We start from the raw sequence: 17,479 nt of genomic DNA, 5'->3' as shown, positions 1-17,479 counted from the left end.
CAGAAAACAGACTTCCCGCTGGGTACAGATGAGGTCCAGCTCAGGGCAGGGACGGCGGGGGGGGGGGGGGGGGGGGCAGTTCCTGACAGCCTGTGACACAGCTGCATGGCCAGTAGCACTGATCTTTGCAAGTCAACATCCAGCAGAACAACTGTGCCCTCTCTTAGTCTATCTGTTGGTGATTTGTGGGCCACGTGGGTCATGGAGCTCGTTCATTCCTTCAGCATTTGAAGCTCTGTGTTGGCACCGATACTAGGATGAACAAGATAGGGGCCCTGCAGAAATGAGGCCTCTGGGACCACTTGTGTGGGACGGTGCTACTCACCTTACACTGAGGTACTACGGGGTCCTGAGGAGCAGCCGCTGCTGTGAGGGGCTTGGGGAAGGCCTCATGGAGGAAAGGAGGTTTGTGCTGAGTCTTGAAGCACAACTGGGTTTAACAGACAGACAATGAGTAGATTAGGAGTGGACAGAGGGTGTTAGCTGGCAGGGAAACATTCTGACAAAGACTCTGAGTGTGTGGGGTATGGGGCTACAAAGGTCACAGACCAGGAAGGGGCCGAGAATGTCAGGGTATTGGGAAGCCATTGATATTTTTACGGCAGTGACATTATGATCGAGTTTGAGTTTAGAGACATCACTCTGGCAGAGGCTTGGGGATAATTCAGAGTGGACAGAACGTAGAGGCAGGAGGCCAGTTGGCCAGTGGTTCTCAAAGTGTGGTCCCCAGACCCTCAGCATCAGCATCAACTGGGAACTTTTTAGAAATCCAAATTCTTGGGCTCTTCCCTAGAACTGCTTAATCAGAAACTCTGAGGTGGGGATCAAAAATCCGTATTTTAACAAGCCCTCTAGCTGAGACTGATGCACGCTCAATTTGAGAACCTCTATGTTATCCATACAAGAAGTGATGGTGAGCCAAACTGAAATAGTGGCGGTATGAATGAAATGGGATGGAGTTGGGAATATTGGAAATATATCCGAGAGGCTGAATCTAGAGGACTAATGATCGAAGGGGTGCAGATGGTGCTAGGGAACAGAAAGGGACAAGCATATTCTGGCATTGGGTAATGAAATTGCTTCCTTATATAGGTGTCCCTGGTGGGCTTCCTGTTCCTTTTGGGCTTATACATCTCATCTCTGGCCTCCTGTATGGGAGGACTCTATGGAGCCCCCCGGATCCTGCAGTGCATTGCCCAGGAGAAAGTGATTCCCACACTGGCCTGTCTGGGGAAAGGGGTGAGTGATCCTTTTTTTGAGAAATGTACATTTTGCTGCGAACCAGATTATCAGCCAATAAATTGCTTAAGTCTCTCCGATTAGAGCCAGTGGTCAAGTTCTCCAGAGTGGGAGAAATGAGAATGCAGAGTTGTTCTCTCCTGTCCTCTGGCACCCTTAGGGTGGAGCCAGTCGGACAAACCATCTGTCAATGTCATAGCCACCAGAACCCCTTGGCACTGGGTTAGCTAACTGACAGAATGGCATCTCGGACCCTGAGCAACAAGGAAAGGGAGTGTCACATCCTTTAATAAAAATAAATTTGGGATCCTCTCAGTTCAGCATAGAAGAAAAAATCTCTTGGTGAGGAGGGGAGCTGGACCTTGCAGCTCAAACTCTGCCCTTGATTTTTGCCTTTCCTTTGGGGTTGCTGTATGATGATTTCCCATACCTCGGGCCTCTGGGCCTCCTGTCAGTCTTCATGGCTCAAACTCTCACTGACAGAATATAGCTTGTTTGAGTCACGAAATGATAGAATGACACATTCCTAAAACCTAAGCGATGACAAAAGAGAAATAGAGAGAGAGAGTTAGAGAGAGAGAACCCCACTTCCCAATAATGTGGTTTACTGAGAAAGAGTTCATTTCTGTCTTATTGGAGCACCACAGAGACCCTCCCCCACCCCAGACCCCTCTCGGGTAGGGTCACCAGCCCTCCCTTACCATCCTCCACTTCTGACCCATCAGCCAGCATGGGCTGGGTGGGAGCACTGACTCTCATCTCTGTACCTTCTATGTGGTATATGCCTTTTCTTTTACTTTAATTTCATGTATTTTTATTAGGTTATGTATACACAGGGCTCAAAACTAAGAAAGGTATAAAAGGTATACATTGAGAATTTTTGCTCCTATCATGACTCTTTTATTATCTCTTTCTTCACCAGCACCCATGCCCTATCAGTAGCTGTTTTTATTAACTTTTTTTTATGAATCCTCTCTATTTTTTTATACAACTATAGTGTTCTAACATGTGGTTCTATACCTTGCTTTTCTTCATTTAATATAACTTGGAAGTCCAACTTTTCATATGTATGTCAAGAAAACTTTTTCATTATTTTTCCATTGGGTGGATAGACCATAGTTTTTATCTAGTTTCCTATGGATTGACCCATGTGTGGCTTTCAGTAAACAGCGCTACAAGGAATAATGTTGTGTATGTGTGTGTAATTATTTAATGTGCAGGTATATCTGTAGGATAAAGTTTCATAAGTAGGTTTGCTGCAACAAAATGTATTTTTAATTTTAATAGATATTGTCAAGACACCTTTCATAGAATTTGTATGATTTTTGTTATTTCTACCAGGAATGTATAACAGTTCCTGCTTCCTGACAGTCAGCATCACTCTTAGATTCAGGCCAAAAGACCCTGCTTTATAGACTCTGTTCTGGGTTCTGGTCCTTGATAAGGAGTTCATGAGATCAAGGGGATATGCCCACTGGATCCCAGACTCCTCTTCTGGATGGTGTACATGTGCTGCACTGGACCATTTGCACTCTTGCCTGGAATTCTCTGCCCGGATGTCCCACAACCCACATCCAGGGTCTGCAAGGGCCCCTTCCCTGGACCTGTCCTTTTAGGACCTGGGTATGGGCAGGAGTCCACATGTAGGTGTGAGGCCCCCACAGTATGGTCTGGGAAGAGTAGGAGGTGGGCTAGGAGCTGGCGGCTGTATGTGGCCATCCTCTACTGAAGAACCCTGAGGAGAACAACAATTCTAAACTTGAACCTGGTCTTCCCCATTGTCCTAAAGGTGTGTATGCAAAGGAAGGAAGAAGAACATATTTGCTTTAACTGTTTGTTAGCTTGGTTTATACTTATACATATTTGGACATCGTGTGTGAGGACTGCCATTTGCACTCTGGTCCCAGGTACCACATTATTAGCAATCACAGTTCATTGTCAAATGTGACTTTTTGCTAGTTGTATAGTGAGAAATGGCATCTCAGGATCCTTGTGATTTGCATTACTCTCTCTCTTTTTTTAAATGTTCAGTTTGGGAGGCAGAGGGACAGAGAGAGAGGGGGACAGAAGATCCAAAATGGGCTCTAGGCTGACAGCAGAGAGCCCGATGTGGGGCTTAAACTCACAAACTGTGAGATCATGAGCTGAGCTGAAGTCAGACACTTAATTGAGCCACCCAGGCACCCCTGTGATTTGCACTACTCTTATATGAATGAGGTTGGAGATCGTTTCCTCTTAGAGTCATATATATATCCTGTGATTGTTGGTCTTTTTCTTCTCAATTGCTAGAAGCTCTTCTTTTGTTGGGGAAGTTAACTCCTTGTGATATATATTACAAATGTTTTCTCTAGTTTGTCACTTGCCTTTTAACTTTGAAGTTTTTTTCTCCCCAAAGCTTCTTTACATATGATTAAATTTTATTAGCACATTTTCTTTTTTAATGGGGGAGAGAATAAACTTTAAAAAAATTTTGAGAGCTATTTAACATATAGAAAAGAGCATAAAACCAATATGAACAGGTTTTTTTTTTTAATTTTGTATGTTTATTTTTGAGAGAGACAGAGTGCAAGTGGGGGAAAGGGCAGAGAGAGACAGAGACACAGAACCTGAAGCAGGCTCCAAGCTCTGAGCTGTCAGCACAGAGCCCGACTTGGGGCTTCAACCCATGAACCATGAGATCATGACCTGAGCTGAAGTTGGACACTTAACTGACTGGGCCACCCAGGCACCCCAATATGAAGTTTTGAAGAATAACTGAAATGAATGTTCCAGCCTCCACATGCCTTCTCTGGTCAGAGCCCCATCCCTCTCTGTACCTGTAGTCTTCTGTGATAATAATTTCCTTGCTTTCTTCAAGGCTTTACTCAGGAGTCAGCAAACTTCTTCTGAGAAGGGCCAAATAGTAAATACTTTAGACTTTGCAGGCCCTATGGTCTCTGTCACAACTACTCAACTCTGCAATTGTAGCTCAAAAGTAGCCACAGACACAGACATGTCTATTGGGGGATAGGTGTAGCTGTTTTCTAGTCAAACTTTTTTATGGACACTGAAATTCGAATTTCATGTAATTTTTGTGTGTCATGAAATCTTCCTCTTCTTTTGATTTTTTTTCCCCCCAACTGTTTAAAAGTGTTAAAACCGTTCTTAGCTCATGGGCATACATAAACAGATGGTGGCCAGATGGCCCATGAGCCATAGTTTGCTGACCCCTGGTTTGCTTCCTACATATGCATCTCTAAACAAAATTGTTTAATTTTGCCTGTTTTTAAACTTTGTATAAATGTGGCATGCCTCTTTCCCTCAACATTATGTTTACGAGATTCGTCTACATTTTTGCTTGAAGCAGCAGCGTGTTTATTATCATCCCTATATAGCATTTCCTCACTTGCTAGAATTTATTTATCCATTCTGCTGTTGATGGACATTTGGGTTGTTTCCAATTTGGGACTGTTACAGACAGTACAATAAACATTCTTATATTAGTAGAAAGGTTCACATGTAAAGGTCTTCCAGACTATATACCCGTTATTGGAATTGCTAAGCTATAAGATATGTCTATTTTCACTTACTAGACAACAAACTCTTTTCCCAAAGTACTTGTACTAATTGACCCCTATCAGCAGCGGATAAGCGTTCCTATCCCTCTGTGTTTGTGCCAATGCTTGACACTATCAGACTTTTTAGTTCTTGCCAATCTGGTGGGTGTTTAATGGGATCTTCCTATGGTTTCAATTTGCATTTCCTTGATTACTTAATGAAGTTGGGTACCTTTCCTATGGTTAATAGACATTCTTTTGCTCACTTCCTTTTTTAGTGGGTTGTCTGACTTCTAATTATTTTATAAAGATTCTTTGATATTTTGGATTGCTCTTCATCAGTTAAATGTGTTACAAATATCTTTTCCCATTCTGTGGCTTGTTTTTTTTTTTCATTTCTTTATGGTGTCTTTTGGTAGGAGAAGTTCATATTCCACCCTTAAAACACTTTACAACCTGCCCTCATCAAAATCTTGGCCTGGACCATTAGCATTTCCTTCAGCCCACCTAGCACCCTCCTTTTACGTTCTCTTTAGTTTCTAAGTACTTACTTTATTCTTAGTAGTTTTATTGTTAGAGTATGCTAAATAGCTGTAGCAAATTTACCCAAAAATGTAATTGTCAAAGACAGTAAAAGCATACTTTTACTTCTTATTTTTTCCCCTCAGAATTTTACACTAAAGCTCTTGGGCAGGTGTTTCAGGTCAACAGGGGCTTTGGCCCTCTGAGATTCAGGCTGATGACTTTGCTGTCTTCATCCTGTGACTTCGAAGGCTGCACTCTATTCTGACCGTCAGAAAAGGGAAATGCACCTGAAAGAACACATGTGGGAGGTTCACAGGTCAGGTCTGGAAATGGCTTATGTGTCTGCCCCTCCCCTTGCAGACTGCTGGCTGTAAAGGAGGTGGGACCAGTGTATAGATCCTGTGTATATCTGAGGGTGAAGCTGACAGAATGAGAGAATGAGAAGAGACATGAAGAATTTTGCTGGATTGAGCAGCTGTTTTCTGAGACAGAGACTACAAAAGGAGTAGATTTGATGGTGGGAGATTAGGGGGTCAGCAGTTTGGTTTGGGACATTTGAGATCCTTTTAGACATCAACGGGAAATGTTGAGTAGACAGTTGAATATTTAAGTCTGGATTGCAGGGGGACATTTCAGGCTAGAGATTCAAATATGGAGTTAAGAGGACAAAGCTAGTATTTAAATTTAGGATTCTGGGTACCTGGGTGGCTCAGTGGGTTAAGCATCTGACTTTGGCTCAGGTCATGATCTCACAGTGTGTGGGTTTGAGCCCCACATTGGGCTCTGTGCTGACAGCTCAGAGCCTGGAGCCTGCTTTGGATTCTGTATCTCCCTCTGTCTCTGCTTCTCCCCTACTCACACTCTGTCTCTCAAAAATAAAAATTAAAAAAATTAAAAAAAAATAAATTTAGGATTCTGGTTGAAATCACTTAGGAAGGGAGTATAGATAGAGAAAAGAAAGAGTCTGAGGATAGAGCTCTGGGCTACTTTAAATGTAGATATCAGAGAGAGGTGCCTGGGTGGCTCATTTGGTTAAGCATTGAGCTTTGGTTCAGGTCATGATCTCATGGTTTGTGGGTTCAAGCCCCACATCGGGCTCTGTGCTGACAGCCCAGAGCCTCCTTGGGATTCCCTCTCTCTCCTTGCCCCTCCCCCACTCACACTTTCTCTCCCCAAATAAATAAACCAAATAAATAAATAAATAAATAAATATTTCAGAGATGTAGAGGAGTTAGCTACAGAGACTAAGAAGGAGCAGACAATGAGGGAGGCAAGTCAGGAGAAGGTAGGCAAAGGAAGTCTTTTAAAGAACAGGAAGTGATCAGCTGGGTCAAATATAGTTCTTAGGGCAAGGAAGATGGGGACCAAGAAGTGTCCAGTGCTTTTGGCTGAAGAACCATGTCAGTGACTGTGTGATGAACAGCTTCTGTGGAGTGACAAATTATATGGAGTTAGCACATATTTTCTACTCCTGTGCTCCTGAAGGTCACCATACCCACCTCCATTAATAACAGATATGTATAAAATAAGTGTGTGTGTAAGCATGTGTTTCAGAATTTCTTCACCACAGCCACAAGAGATTCTGTTGTATCTTTCAGGGTCTGCCACTCCCTTCAGCTCATTTTCTCCATTATAGCCTGGGAACTTTGCACCACTTTGATTTCTAAGACTGATGTTAAAATCCAAAGAGGGTTGCCTGGGTAGCTCAGTCACTTGAGTGTCTGACTCTTGATTTCAGCTCAGGCAATGATCATAACATTGAGCCCCATATTGGAGAGGGACTCCATGCTCAGTGTGGAGTCTGCTTAAGATCCCCCCACCCCACTACCCTTCTCCCCAACTCACTCTCTTTCTCTAAAAAAAAAAATAACAAAACAAAAAACAAAACAAAACTCCCCAAACCCCCCAATAAAAGCCAAAGGAGAAATATTTGGGAAGTCCAAGTTCTATATAGCCATACTCCATATTAATAATTCTGAATACAACCAATACCCATGGTGTATTGACCTACTGTGTGTCAATGCTGTGTCAAGCATTTTATGTGCATTAGCTCTGGTCTCACAATAACCCCATGGGAATGAGGTGGATATTATTATCCCAAGTTTATAGACAATCAGTTATTTACTGATTGGTAGAACATGGTACAAGTGGTTGAACCATTATGAATTGTGTTTCTATTATATAATGTGATTTTCTTCTGAAATTTCATAGTCTTGCATGTTATTTTTCTTTCTGCAGAAAGGGCCAAATAAAACACCTATAGCTGCCATCTTCCTGACCAGCTTAGTGACCATGGCCTTTGTTCTTGTGGGCCAGGTGAATGTTCTAGCCCCCATTGTCACCATCAATTTCATGCTGACATACATTGCAGTGGACTACTCTTACTTCTCTCTGTCCATGGGTCCCTGCAGCCTTCCCCAGGTGCCTGAGTCAGTGCACAGGGAGGGCACAGGAGCTCTCCACTGCTCTGAGCACCTGCTCTTGCAGAAGGCTCCCAGCTATGGCTCTGAGGGCACTGCCCGAAGCCTCTCTGAGGGGACTCTGCTAGAATTCACCAAAGACATGGATCAACTCCTCCAGCTAACCAGGAAGCTTGAGAATAGCCAACCTAGGCAAGGAGACAGTGACGGGATCCCAGAAAGTAAGAAGGGGAAAAGCAAGAAGGCCACAAAGTCAACCTTACAAGATAGCTTCCTTTTGGACCTCAAATCCCCAGCTTCCTTGCCTGCTGAGGGCTCTGACAGATTGCCTACTGCCTCATGGGAGGGGCAGGAAGCCTACTGGAACAAACAGAGTGCCAGGAGTGAAAGAGTTTGGTCTAGAGGAGCATGTGGAGAACAACTTGTCCCTGAGCCAAGTTACCAGCCTGGCCCAAGTGGAGAAGGTGAGTGCTTTGGAATCACATTAGGGCCTCCTAATTTGGGGTGACCTCACCTACCCAGTTATCAAAACCCCTTTTCAAGTCCTCAGCCAGTTTACTTTATAGCTGGGTTTAAAATCCTTGTTAATTTTGTGTGATATTTATTTTTTAAAGTTATATTCAAGTATCAGCTGAATTTGTAACTCTACTCTGTTATAGTGATTTTAAACAGAAATTTCTGTTTACTCTTGTATGGTAGATCTTGGAGCCATGGCTAATAATTGAACATTATTTCGTTTTACTCAAAACTCAGCTGAGATATAATATAAACATGAAGGGCACCTGCATGCCTTAGTTGGTTGAGTGACTCTTGATTTCAGCTCAGGTCATGATCTCGTGATCTCATGGTCATGATCTCATAGTCATGATCTCATGGTTGTGGGATCAAGCCCCACATTGGGGTCTATGCTGAATATGGAGCCTGCTTGGGATTCTCTCTCTCCTTCACTGTCTGTCCCTCACTCGCTCATGTACTCTCTCTCCCTCTCAAAATAAATAAACTTCAATATCAACACAAACAAGACCAATTTTTCCTTTCAAAAGAAGTGGAAATGTAACAAACTGTCTGCCTTAGGAGGTTTTGTCTGTGGACAAAAGACAAAAGATAAATCTCCCAAACCAGGCAAGAGGGGGTGGAAGAAAGATGGCCAAAGGAGCACAGCTTTGCTTTACTCTCTCAAATCTACAAACATGGTAACACACAGGGAGATTCTGAGAGAGAGGCTTACAGGGCATGAGAAATTCTGAGAGAAAGAAAGAACTTATAATTTTGAGTCTTCCACATTCTAGGTGCTTTCCATATGTTATTTCATGTAATAAAATAGATATTATATTTTTCCATTTTACAAATGAAGACACTGGGCCCCAGTGAGGTCACAGAGAAGTCTCAGAGCTCATACTTTGCACAGCCAGATGTCACACCCAGGTCCATTGCCTATATTTGAAGTTCATTACTTTTCTTTACATAATCCTGCCTTTTGAGATCTGTATAGACAAATGTGAGCAAAGAGGAGAAGACAGACAGATGTAGAAAGAGATGTCTAAAAACAAATGCTTTACATTCTTCCATACACTTGCTTTTCCTTCTTTACCTCTGAATTGGTGGGACATTTTTAATGACAGGAGCATTATTAAATTTTAAGAATTATTTTATTTTTATCAAAATAATAAGTGTACAGTTTAATATGCCAAGTAGACTTAAAAGTAACGTAATCAGAAATAGTAGTTCTCACTCTTCCATACCATCCCTTGTACCCTAGTCCCACTCCCAGAAAATCCCACTTTCAACCAAAAAGTTGCTTCTTTTATTAACCTTCATGTGACTAAATAATATATTTGTATTTCTATTTTTTGATATGTCAGTTTCAGATATCCTCATTTGACTTTCTATGGTAAATGAAGTTTTAACACATTTATGCCACTCTGACTTCTCATCCAATATCCCCAGTGTACTTATATCACAGTTTTGATTAACTTAATAGCTAGTATTCATATTATTATGATTAAGTAAATATTGCTTAACTCTGAGCCATATTACATACACTATGATTACATTTCCTTTTTTGTACAACTTTTTCTGTTTCCTGGAGTTCCCTTACTTTTTATTTGCTTGGTTTTCTGTCATCATTTTTCTCTAAATGCTCTGGCAGATATGTCAAATGCCTCTTAATGTTATTTTCCAAATGCTTGAATTCTTCAGAAATCTAACATATTCATTTCTTTTTTTGTCTTTGTCTAATGGCTGTCATCCTGTTCCATTCTAGACTATCTGTTCTCTAAGCCTGCTATAGAACTCCTGGAATTTCTCTTTATCACACTCTATGTCAGATCCAGGGAACAAAGATTTTCTGGATACAATATTACAGTGGAATTTTTTTTTTTTTTTTTTTTTTTTTGCCTACCCAGCGTTGAATGACCTCCCTATGTTTGAAGAATTTCCGGTGTTACAAGTCTTGGTGAGAGGAAAAGTAAGCCTTTCACGCTCAAAACTGAAGATGTCAGATACACAGTTTTCCAGCCTCTCCTATATCCAAGAGTTCAGGCATGAGGCTGAAGCTCTGCCAATCAGATGAGCCCTCCTTATACCTGGAACTGGGAACTGGAAACCTGAAGAAGTGGTGACTTCTAGGAACTCTCTAAAAGCCTTATGGTAGCAGCAGGATGGCTGCATTCCTGGCTCCAGTGTCCAGCACTTTCAGAGTCAGTGGGCAGGATTCAGCATCTAGACCTTGGTGCCTGCTGCAGGAGTGTCCCCTCCTAGACTGCTCTGACATACAATATTGAGTGTTGTTCCTAGCTGTATAGCCTTGAACTTAATTTGCTAGCCTTTCCAGCTACTCTCAGAGGGAAGGCTAGGAAATATATTTTTACCTGATCATTTTGCTGCTTCATATGAAATGGTGTGGATTTTTTCCTAAGAAAGAAGGGGGAGATTGGGTAATGACAATCAGTCAGTGCCACAATTATCATGGTTTTAATTTCTAAGAGCTTTTGGTTTAACCCAATTTTTCCTTATCCTTTTTTTTTTTTTATTTGAATGTCATCTCGTTCTTGTTTTACAGATACAATGGCTTATCTTATCTCTCTGGTAATATTACTTATTCTCCCTTTAAAGTCTTTTTCTGTTCTTTTTACTGACTTGTGTTCTCTAGATCTTTTTCTCTTTGGCTTGGTCTCTCTCTCTCTCTCTCTCTCTCTGTCTCAGAGGCTTTACTAAAATGTCTGTTGAACTTTTGATTTCTTTTCCTACTTATAAGTGAAGTACTAAAAAGTTGTTTAGAAGATCTGTATACTGGTCAGGGCCTGTTGATTAGGGCAGCTCACTATATAATGATTAGGTTGTAGGCTAGCTTTTGCACAGGAGGATCCCAAAAAGTGACTATCTAGAGGTTTTCAAAACCTCTGGACTCTTTAGTTCCTCCAGAGGAGAATCCTTTAATCTCTTGTCTTACCCAGATGGCTGCATGCATTCAGGGAGCAGGGGGAAGTAGGGGAGTTAGGGTGTCTCATTGTTTAGGATACAGACTTAAATTCAATTCCCCAGTTTCTAGCTCCATTTACCCATTCTTGCTGTGCCTGGTGTCCCAAGTCCAGGCACTCACTGGTTTTATTTCTTCAGAGGAAAGGGGTCAGGCAAAGGAGTTATTACCTAGCTGTATGGGGAGAAGAAAGGATCTTGATTTCCAGCTATTTCAGATACAGTCTTGGAACCAAATGCCTTTACCTTATCACTTTCCAGGGACATGGCACTGCCTAGTCTTGAACTTTGCTGGGGCCTGCCAGGGTGCATTGGGCTGCTCCTTGCCGGTACCCTGTCTGTAGGGCCTAGAATTCATCCTTCTCTGCTCTGCTCACTCTGTTACCATTCCCCTGTCACCTTTCCATCTTCCAAGACCTGTTTTTATCTTTCCTCCCTCATTCTCCTTATGCTTGTGGGTTTATGCCTATCTAATTCCTTTTCTGTTTTCTCAGTGGGTTTCCAGGAGAGATGTACAGTCAGTTTGCAATCTTTAGTCAATGAAGTGCTTGCTGCCCAGTTACCCAATCATAGAAATGTCATAGCTGTTGACCACTCCCTGTCCTTCATCCTTGCTGCCTGTACCTTGGTGCAGACCCTTCCTATACAGCACCCAGACTCTTGTTAAATCTGCAAACCAGTGTCCTGCCTCCAGATTCTCCCACATCCTGTTTCTCCTTCCCATTGTCCACTGAATGATTTTCTAAAATAAAACTCTTATCATGTCTCTCTTACTTAAAAACCTTCACTAGAATCAAATCTCTTCCATCTAAAGTCCAAGATCCTTGGTGGGATTTGCAAGGTTCTTTACAATCCTGCTCTGTACTACCTTTTTGGCCATTTTCCTCGTGATGGCCCATACTCTGTATGTTCCAGTTAGACCTAAATGAATGCCCTAAACACATCTTGTTCTTCATCCCTTCCCGCCTTTGCATATGCTGCTCTGTCTTCACAGCTGCTTCACCTCCCGCTTCTCCATCTGGAAAACTCCAACATATAGTTTAAAATCCATCCAACTTTTCATATGCATTTACACTCCCTCTGAGAAGGCTTTCCTGATTTCCTCTCCTGTGCAAGTATAACATTCGATTTATGCTAGCAGTATAGAGAATTAACACGTTGTTTTATACATTTATATCGAATTTTTTACACATTTGTCTTCAGGCCCATGTGTCTGTCTGTCTTGAGGAAAAGAAATATTAGTTTTATTCCTTTGCCCCTAGACTGTGGGCTTCCTTTAGTCACAAGCCATGTCTTTCCACCTTATATTTATCACAGTATTCCCACACAGTACACAGCATGCAGCAAACACTCAGTAAAGGCTAAATTGATGCACAATTGAGCAAATATTAACTTCAAAAAAATGAAACATTGATCAGTAAAGTAGAATAGAAAGAATTACACTATGATAAGAACCTAATCTGTGACAAACCAGATGTCATACAATAATAAGAATCAAATCACTATTGAGTAAACATTGTTGAAATCAAATGGATCAAAAAGATTAACTTGGGCTGTATTCTTTACCTTATATAGCCATGAATTCCTTATTTATAACAGCTGTGCAAGAGAGATATTTCTGACTATTGAAGACTATCATCAAAGACAAAAAGGATCTGATTAAATAGAAATAAAAAACATTTGTACAACACAGTGTCACAGAAGGAAACAATTATTCTGACAAGCACGGCCGATAAAAGCATACCTTCCAATGCATATTATTTTTAAAAATAGGAAGGTCAAAATCCAGATTCGACTAAAAAGAAGCATGCAGATGAATATGCAGTTTACATTTGAAAAATCAATGCCCAGATTCATTCATTGCTCATTCAACAAACTAACTTTTATTGTTAAGTGTAAAATATTGTTAGTAGTTAAAAATAGCCAGTGTTTTTCAAACATGTCCCATGTTCTTGGCACTGAGATAAGCACCTAACAGATTATCTCAATCTAAGCTCAGACTTAGGCATTGTTATTGTCATTTTACAGAGGCATAGAGAAGTTAAACATTTGCTCAGGATATGAGACAGCCAGAATTTGAACACAGGTCCTTTCACTTTAGAACTTGTGTTCTGAACCACTATACAAGGTATATGCTGCTAGCTGTTAGTATCTGTTATAAACTAGGCCATCGTATTAATTCAATAAATACAAATTAAACCACCTTCAAAATATCATTGCACATCTATTAAGCCATCAAAAAATTAAATAAAATAGGTCTGTGGTTATCAGGTATATGAACACATTGCTGAAAGCAATTCCAGTGGATTTATTCCTTCTGGATCTGTTGATTAAAGTTTTTCATCAAATTTGGGAGCCATTATTTCTTCAAATATTTTTTCTGCTCTTCTCTTTCTCTCCCATATCTATGGGACTCCCACTACACATTAATTAGTATACTTTACATTCCCCCTCCTCCCCCTGCCCTGGTTTCTGAGGCTCTGTTCTTTTTGTTCTACCGTTTCCTCTCTGTTCTTCAGTTTGGATAATTTCTACTGATCTATCTTCATGTTCACTGATACTTTCTTCTGCCATCTCAAATCTGCTGTTGAGCCCATAGAGTAAATTTTTTATTTCTGTTATTGTACATTTTAACTATAGAATTTTCATTTTTGTAATGTTTGTATGTTTTTGTTGATATTCCCTATTTTGAAAGTCATTGCCATCATATTTCTCTTAAGTCACTGACATTGTATTTTTATTTAATTCTTTGAACATATTTATTATACTAGTGCTTTGAAGTCTTTGTCTGCTAAACTCAGTGCAGGCCCACTCAGAGTCAGTTTCTTTTGATTGCTTTTTTTTTCCAGAGCATGGGTCAGTTTCCTGTTTTTATATTTTTTAAGTTTATTTATTTTGAGAGAGATAGAGACAGTGCAAGTGGGGGGAGGGGCAGAGAGAGGGATACAGAGAATCCCAAGCAGGCTCCAGACTGTCAGCTTGGAGCCCGATGTGGGGCTCGAACCTACGAAACCATGAGATCATGACCTGAGCTGAAACCAAGAGTCGGACACCTAATCGACTGAGCCCCCCAGGTGCCCCAGTTTCCTGTTTCTTTGCATGTCTTGTAGTTTTGGGTTGAAAACCAGACAATTTAGATAATATAGTGTGGCAACTCCTGATTCTGATATATGTTTCCATGTTTTTGTTTGTTTTAGTAAATTTCCTGGATTTGAACTTTGGAATCTGTGTCCTCTGTGGTTGTGGATTCTGATGTCTCTACTCAGTTTTTTATTCTTATTTTTAACTTTTAGCCTGGCTTCTAAGGAGTTTGCCCTTGTGCCTACGTGGCCCATAAGGCTCCACCCTTTGCCAGTGGATCTGTGTATAGGTTAGGAAGCAGTCAAAGTTGCAGCTAGTTTTCCAGTCTTTCCTGGTTTTGCCAGTCTCAGTTTGGCCTCCCCAGGCAGGAGCATAGTTTTTCAGTCATCCAGGGAAATATGGGGAGATATAGTCCTTCCATAGTCTTTCTGTGACTCTCTCATTTCTAGATCTTCCCATTAAGTTTCTGATGGTCCACTGCTTGCTCTAGCTGGGTCTGCAACCTCAGGCTAGCAAAACTGAGGACTTTTCCTTTTCAGTTTTCTACTATACTCACCATGTTTAGCTTATAAAGGCACAACTCACAAGTCTTCCCCCTCTGGCAGCGAAACTGCTGGTTTCTGACCAGCTCCATGCTGGTAAGAATGGGAATGAGGATGGGACATCAGGCCATAGGCTCTCACTGTTCAGACCCTCAGCTCCATCAGTTTTTGAAAAATAAATACTTCTTAATTTTTGTCTCCATTTGGTAACTTCTAGAGCTGAATGATTACTTTTTTATTATTTTGACCAGTTTTATATTTATTTCTTGTGGAGAGGATTCACTGACCACTTCACATTGCCATCGCTGAAAGTCCCTCTGGTTCATTCTCCTCCTCCTCCTCCTTCTTCTTTTTAAATTTTTGTTATTGAAGTATAGTTGACATAACATCTTTGGTTAATTCGCTCTGGAGAATTATCTTTCATGATATAACAAGAAATATAAAACTATTTCATTGCCCTAACTTTGTAAATCTGTTTGGGGGAATTGCATATCAAGGAAACAACTCAAAATCAAACAATAAACCATAAAATGTGTTCAAGATGGTCATAGCTGCATGGTTTGTGCTAGTAGCAAATTAGAAATAAATGTGCAACGTTTGGAAAGTGGTTAAAAGAATTATATTATCAACTTAATAAAATACCATATGGACTTGAAACATGATCCTTTGTGGACTATAGCAATGCACATTCTTGGTTTGTACAGGTTAACTAAAACTATGTGTTTATTTATTCTGATAAAGATATGGAGTGCATTTTCAGAGATGGTTTAATATTTATTTATTTATTTATTTATTTATTTATTTATTTTTAATATAATTTATTGTCAGATTGGCTTACACACAGTGCTCATCCCAACAAGTACCCTCCTCCATGCCCATCACCCACTTCCCCTCCCCCCCCCCCATCAAGTCACTCATCGTCAGGGAAATATAAATCAAAGCCACACTGAGTCAGAGTGGCTAAAATGAACAAATCAGGTTTAATATTTATTTTAAGTAACCTTTTATCAAATTACTTAATTTGTTATTTTAAAAATTGACATAATTATGTTTATTATATTTGATACATATTTTTTAATTTTTGTTTATTTGAAAGAGAGAAAGAACAAGCAGGAGAGGGGCAGAGAGAGGGAGACACAGAATCCGAAGCAGGATCCAGGCTCTAAGCTGTCAGCACAGAGTGCAACATGGGGCTCGAACTCACAAACAGAGATCATTACCTGAGCCGAAGTCCAATGCTCAACCGACTAAGCCACCCAGGCACCCCTATATTTGATATTTTTAACATGCCTAATGCATAAGTTTGTCTACCTGTTTGTTTTGCAACTAATGTGTGATAAAGTAAAGTTGCTTTCTCTTTTTTTAAGTTTATTTATTATTTATTTTGAGAGAGAGAGAGCATGAGAGAGAGTGGGGGAGGAGCAGAGAGGAGAGAGAGAAGCCTAAGCAGGCTCTGTGCTCTTAGCACAGCTCTGAGCCTGATGTGGGGCTCAGTCTCACAAAACATGAGATCATGACCTGAGCCGAGGTCAAGAGTTGGATGCTTGACTGACTGAGCCACCCAGGCACCCCTTTGGTTATTATTGGTTATTGCTTTCTTGGTTATTATTTTAGAATCTATAACATGAGAGACTGTCCTCTCCCACCACTAGTCTGTAAGACCTGCTTCTTCTAGCAAAATCCTTGACAAGAGAAAAAAATTTTTTTCGTCATTTTGGAAGGGTTTTGAAACCATACCTGTTCAGAATTCAGAAAAATTGTCTGCCTGCTTTGTTGTACCTATTCAAGTTAGTTAGGTTAGTTGAGAATCCTTGCATGAATTTTCCCTCACATTGCTGACATATAAAACTGCACTGTGCTTGCTTGGAGAGCACATCCCTTCCTTTTGTTTCCCCTCAGAGCCCTTAGAAAACATACACACATACATACAATTCCCTTAGGTACAGTGTAATTGAGGTTATGTGAGACTGAGATTAACTGGGAAAGGGAGAGCTTAACATTTCACAGATCTCAGAGAGGCAAAAAATCTAAGTCCTTAAACAATACTCTTCCATCTTAATAACCAAGGGGACAACTGTATTTCACTAAGCATATGATTAAAAAAATGAATCATGACTTGGGCATGTTAAAATTGTACAATTTGATTAATGGTAATCAATAGTATTCCCATTTTTTAAAAAAGTAATAAAGCCATTAATTCAAATCAGTCATAAACCTTGGCAGAGTTTATTTTAATCCACAATTAATGAGGAGACATTTATTGAGCACTTCCGATACACAAACTTCTAAATGCCAAGATTTGGCATTTAGAGATGTAAAAGACAGTCATTGCCCTCAAGGTATGGAGGGCAAGATAAGTATAATAGTAGATAAGTATAATAGTAGGAAGCACATAATGAAGGGAGACAGATGTTGAAAGGATAAAGGCTACCTTGGGAGCTAGGATGATTTCTTTATTCATTTAACCACTTGTAAGGGATATTTACCACATCTCAAATGCTGTTTCAGGTATGGGGGACATTCTGTATAGACATAGAAGGCCTCTGCTGTCATCGAGCTTGCATTCTAGTAGGGAAAGACACATACTAAATAAGCAAACAAATATATAACTGTAATGTCAGTAAGTGATAAGTACTATCAAAGATAATAGAGCAAGGTA

General features: G+C 40.5%; 1 protein-coding gene across 1 annotated transcript in view; it reads left to right on the top strand.

Moving 5' to 3' along the window:
* Positions 1 to 17,479, top strand: part of SLC12A8 (solute carrier family 12 member 8) — a 117,484-nt gene that overhangs the window by 84,572 nt on the left and 15,433 nt on the right. The window contains exons 8-9 of the mRNA XM_043593290.1: positions 1,093 to 1,239; positions 7,539 to 8,184. Of these exons, the coding sequence (XP_043449225.1) occupies positions 1,093 to 1,239; positions 7,539 to 8,184 (793 nt within the window). The remainder of the gene's footprint in view (positions 1 to 1,092; positions 1,240 to 7,538; positions 8,185 to 17,479) is intronic.

This window comes from Prionailurus bengalensis, chromosome C2 (assembly GCF_016509475.1).
Source record: "Prionailurus bengalensis isolate Pbe53 chromosome C2, Fcat_Pben_1.1_paternal_pri, whole genome shotgun sequence".
In the NCBI taxonomy this organism is placed as follows: domain Eukaryota; kingdom Metazoa; phylum Chordata; class Mammalia; order Carnivora; family Felidae; genus Prionailurus; species Prionailurus bengalensis.
The sequence above is the reverse complement of the archived record's forward strand: the minus strand, read 5'-3'. Positions and strand labels throughout refer to the sequence as shown.